This window comes from Schistocerca nitens, chromosome 8, assembly GCF_023898315.1.
Source record: "Schistocerca nitens isolate TAMUIC-IGC-003100 chromosome 8, iqSchNite1.1, whole genome shotgun sequence".
Classification (NCBI taxonomy): Eukaryota; Metazoa; Arthropoda; class Insecta; order Orthoptera; family Acrididae; genus Schistocerca; species Schistocerca nitens.
In genome coordinates this window covers 637,969,814-637,974,925 of record NC_064621.1, presented here as the reverse complement: position 1 = coordinate 637,974,925, position 5,112 = coordinate 637,969,814, and the positions used below count along the sequence as shown (strand labels likewise).

Genomic DNA, 5,112 nt, shown 5'->3' with positions numbered 1-5,112 from the left:
CTGTGCTAGAAGAAACTGCTTGGCAACAGGTTTCTGCGCCACTGTCGTGCCAGCCGCTGCAGGTCTCTGTGCCACTGTGGTGCCAGCTGGCGCAGGTCTCTGTGCCACTGTGGTACCAGCCGCAGCAGGTCTCTGTGCCACTGTGGTGCCAGCCGCTGCAGGTCTCTGTGCCACCGTGGAGACAGCCCCTGCAGGTCTCTGTGCCACAGTGGTGCCAGCTGCTGCAAGTCTCTGTGCCACTCTGGTGCCAGCTGCTGCAGGTCTCTGTGCCACTGTGGTGCAAGCCACTGCAGGTCTCTGTGCCACCAAGGTGACAGCCGGTGCAGGCATCTGTTCCACTGTGGTCCAGCTGCTGCAGGTCACTGTGCCACTGTAGTGCAAGCCATTGCAGGTCTCTGTACCACTGTGGTGCCAGCCGCTGCAGGACTCTGTGCCACTGTGGTGCCAGCCACTGCAGGTCTCTGTACCACCGTGGTGCCAGCCGCTGCAGGTCGGTGCCACTGTGGTGCCAGCCGCTGCAGGTCTCTGTGCCACTGTGGTGCCAGCCGCTGCAGGTCTCTGTGCCACCATGGTGCCAGCCCCTGCAGGTCTCTGTGCCACAGTGGTGCCACCCGCTGCAAGTCTCTGTGCCACTGTGGTGCCAGCTGCTGCAGGTCTCTGTGCTACTGTGGTTCCAGCTGCTGCAGGTCTCTGTGCCAGCGTGGTGCCAGCTGGTGCAGGTCTCTGTTACACTGTGCTCCAGCTGCTGCAGGTCTCTGTACCACTGTGGTGCAAGCCAGTGCAGGTCTCTGTGCCACTGTGGTGCCAGCCACTGCAGGTCTCTGTGCCACTGTGGTGCCAGCCGCTGCAGGTCTCAGTGCCACTGTGGTGCAAGCCACTGCAGGTCTCTGTGCCACCGTGGTGACAGCCGGTGCAGGCATCTGTTCCACTGTGGTCCAGCTGCTGCAGGTCTCTGTGCCACTGTGGTGCAAGGCATTGCAGGTCTCTGTGCCAATGTGGTGCCAGCCGCTGCAGGTCTCTGTGCCACTGTGTTGCCAGCTGCTGCAGGTCTCTGTGCCACCGTGGTGCCAGCTGCTGCAGCTCAGTGCCACTGTGGTGCCACCCCCTGCAGGTCTCTGTGCCATACTGGTGCCAGCCGCTGCAAGTCTCTGTGCCACTGTGCTGCCAGCTGCTGTAGGTCTCTGTGCTACTGTGGTGCCAGTCGCTGCAGGTCTCTGTGCCACCATGGTGCCAGCTGGTGCAGGTCTCTGTACCACTGTGGTGCAAGCCACTGCAGGTCTCTGTGCCACTGTGGTGCCAGCCGGTGCAGGTCTTTGTGCCAATGTGGTGCCAGCCGCTGCAGGACACTGTGCCACTGTGGTGCCAGCAGCAGCAGGCGTCTGTGCCACTGCAGTGCCAGCCGCTGCAGGTCTCTGTGCCACTGTGGTGCCAGCTGCTGCAGATCGCTGTGCCACCTTGGTGCCAGCCGCTGCATGTTTCTGTGCCATTGTGGTGCCAGGCGCGTTTCTGGTCTCTGTGACACTGTGGTGCCAGCTGCTCCATGTCTCTGTGACACTGTGGTGCCAGCTGCTGCAGGTCACTGTTACACTGTGGTGCCAGCTGCTGCAGGTCTCTATTCCACTGTGGTGCCAGCCGCTGCAGGCGTCTGTGCCACTGCGGTGCCAACTGCTGCAGGTCTCTGTGTCACTGTGGTGCCAGCCACTGCAGGTGTCTGTGCCACTATGGTGCCAGCTGCTGCCGGTCTCTGTGACACTGTGGTGCCCGCCGCTGCAAGTCTCTATGCCACTGTGGTGCCAGCTGCTGCATGACTCTGTGCCACTGTGGTGCCAGCCGCTGGAAGTCTCTGTGCCACTGTGGTGCCAGCCGCTGCTGGTCTCCGTGCCACTGTGACGACAGCTGCTGGAGGTCTCTGTGCCACTGTTGTACCAGCCGCTGCAGGTCTCTGTGCCACTGTGGTGCCAGCCACTGCAGGTCTCTGTGCCACTGTTGTGCCAGCCACTGCAGGTCTCTGTGCCACTGTGGTGCCAGTCACAGCAGGTCCCTGTGCCACCGTGGTGCCGGCCACTGCAGGTCTCTGTGCCACAGTGGTGCCAGATGCTGCCAGTCCCTGTTCCACTGTGGTCCAGCTGCTACAGCTCTCTGTGCCAATGTGGTGCAAGCCATTGCAGGTCTCTGTGCCACTGTGGTGCTAGCCGCAGCAGGTCTCCGTGCCACCGTGGTGCCTGCCGCGGCAGCTCTCTGTGCCACTGTGGTGCCAGCCGCTGCAGGTCCCTGTGCCACTGTGGTGCCAGCCGCTGCAGGTCTCTGTGCCAATGTGCTGGCAGCCACTGCAGGCATCTGTGCCACTGCGGTGCCAGCCGCTGCAGGTCTCTGTGCCACTGTGGTGCCAGCTGCTGCAGACCCCTGTGCCACCTTGGTGCCAGCCGCTGCGTGTCAATGTGCCACTGTGGTGCCAGCCGCTGCAGGTCTCTGCCACTGTGGTGCAAGCAGCTGCAGGTCTCTGTGCCACTGTGGTGCCAGCCGCTGCAGGTCTCTGTGCCACCATGGTACCAGAACCTTCAGGTCTCTGTGCCACTGTGGTGCCAGCTGCAGCAGGCCTCTGTGCTACTGTGGTTCCAGCTGCTGCAGGTCTCAATGCCACTGTTGTGCAAGCCACTGCAGGTCTCTGTGCCACCGTGGTGACATCGGGTGCAGGCATCTGTCCCACTGTGGTCCAGCTGCTGCAGGTCTCTGTGCCACTGTGGTGCAAGCCACAGCAGGTCTCTGTGCCACAGCGGAGACAGCCCCTGAAGGTCTCTGTGCCACTGTGGTGCCAGCTGCTGCAAGTCTCTGTGCCACTGTGGTGCCATCTGCTGCGGGCCTCTGTGCCACTGTTGTGCAAGCCACTGCAGGTCTCTGTGCCACCATGAAGACAGCTCCTGCAGGTCTCTGTGCAACTGTGGTGCCAGCGGCTGCAGGTCTCTATGCCACTGTGGTGCCAGCTGCTGCAGGCCTCTGTGCCACTGTGGTCCAAGCCACTGGTGGTCTCTGTGCCACCGTAGTGACAGCCGGTGCAGGCATCTGTTCCACTGTGGTCCAGCTGCTGCAAGTCTCTGTGCCACTGTGGTGCAAGCCATAGCAGGTCTCTGTGCCACTGTGGTGCCTGCCTCTGCAGGTCTCTGTGCAGTCTTGGCGCCTGCTGCTGCAGCTCTCTGTGCCACTGTGGTGCCAGCCGCTGCAGGTCTCTGTGCCACTGTGGTGCAAGACACTGCAGGTCTCTGTGCCACTGTGGTGCTAGCCATTGCAGGTCTCTGTGCCACTGTGGTGCCAGCCGCAGCAGGTCTCTGTGCCAAGGTGGTGCCAGCCACTGCAGGCATCTGTGCCACTGCGGTGCCAGCCGCTGCAGGTCTCTGTGCCACTGTGGTGCCAGCCGCTGCCGATCCCTGTGCCACCTTGGTGCCAGCTGCTGCATGTCTCTGTGCCACTGTGGTGCCAGCCGCTGCAGGTCTCTGTGCCACCGTGTTGCCAGCCGCTGCAGTTCTCTGTGCCACTGTGGTGCCAGCCGCTGCAGGTCTCTGTGCCACAGTGGTGCCAGCTGATCCAGGTATCTGTGCCACTGTGGTGCCAGCCACTGCAGGTCTCTGTGCCACTGTGGTGCCAGCTGCTGCAGATCACTGTGACACTGTGGTATCAGCCGCTGCAGGTCTCTACGCCACTGTGGTGCCATTTGCTGCAGGTCTCTGTGCCACTGTGGTGCAAGCCATTGCAATTCTCTGTGCCACTGTGGTGCCAGCCGCTGCAGGTCTCTGTGCCACCGTGTTGCCAGCCGCTGCAGTTCTCTGTGCCACTGTGGTGCCAGCCGCTGCAGGTCTCTGTGCCACAGTGGTCCAGCCGCTGGAGGTCTCTGTTCCACCATGGTGCCACCCGCTGCAGGTCTCTGTGACACTGTGGTGCCAGCCACTGCAGATCTCTGTTCCACAGCGGTACCTGCCGATGCAGGTCTCTTTGCCCCTGTGGTGCCAGCCACTGCAGGTCTCTGTGCCACTGTGGTGCCAGTCACTGCAGGTCTCTGTGCCACCATGGTGCCAGCTGCAGCAGGAATCTGTGCCACTGTGGTGCCAGCCGCTGCAGGTCTCTGTGCCAATGTGGTGCCAGCCACTGAAGGCGTCTGTGCCACAGCGGTGCCAGCCGCTGCAGGTCTCTGTGCCGCTGTGGTGCCAGCCACTGCAGATCCCTGTGCCAGCTTGGTGCCAGCCGCTGCATGTCCCGGTGCCACTGTGGTGCCAGCTGCTGCAGGTCTCTGTGCCACTGTGGTGCCAGCTGCTCCAGGTATTTGTGCCACTGTGGTGCCAACCACTGCAGGTGTCTGTGCCATTGTGGTGCCAGTTGCTGCAGGTCTCTGTGACACTGTGGTACCAGCCCCTGCAAGTCTCTATGCCACTGTGGTGCCAGCTGCTGCAGGTCTCTGTGCCACTGTGGTGCAAGCCATTGCAGGTCTCTGTGCCACTGTGGTGACAGCTGCTGCAAGTTTATGTGCCACTGTGGTGCAAGCCACTGCAGGGCTCTGTGCCACTGTGGTGCCAGCTGCTGCAAGTCTGTGTGCCACTGTGGTGGCAGCCACTGCAGGTCTCTGTGCCACTGTGGTGCAAGCCACTGCAGGTCTCTGTGCCACCATGAAGACAGCCCCTGCAGGTCTCAGTGCCACTGTGGTGCCAGCCGCTGAAGGTCTCTGTGCTACTGTGGTGCGAGCCACTGCAGGTCTCTGTGCCACCGTGGTGCCAGCCACTGCAGGTCTCTGTGCCACTGTGGTAGCAGCCGCTGCAGGTCCCTGTGCCACCATGGTTCCAGCCATTGCAGGTCTCTGTCCCACTGTGGTGCCAGCCAGTGCAGGTCTTTGTGCCAATGTGGTGCCAGCCGCTGCAAGTCTCTGTGCCACTGTGGTGCCAGCAGCTGCAGGTGTCTGAGCCACTGTGGTGCCAGCCGCTGCAGGTCTCTGTGCCACTGTGGTGCCAGCTGCAGCAGATCGCTGTGCCACCTTGGTGCCAGCCGCTGTATGTCTCTGTGCCACTGTGGTGCCAGCCGCTGCAGGTCTCCGTGCCACTGTGGCGCCAGCTGCCCAGGTCTCTGTGACAC

General features: G+C 62.5%; 1 protein-coding gene across 1 annotated transcript; it reads right to left on the bottom strand.

The window, feature by feature from the left end:
* Positions 1-662: 662 nt before the first annotated feature.
* On the bottom strand, positions 663-1,487 carry LOC126199712 (integumentary mucin C.1-like). The gene has a single exon (XM_049936639.1). The coding sequence runs from the start codon at positions 1,485-1,487 to the stop codon at positions 663-665; it is 825 nt and encodes a 274-aa protein (XP_049792596.1).
* Between the last annotated feature and the right edge of the window lie 3,625 nt (positions 1,488-5,112).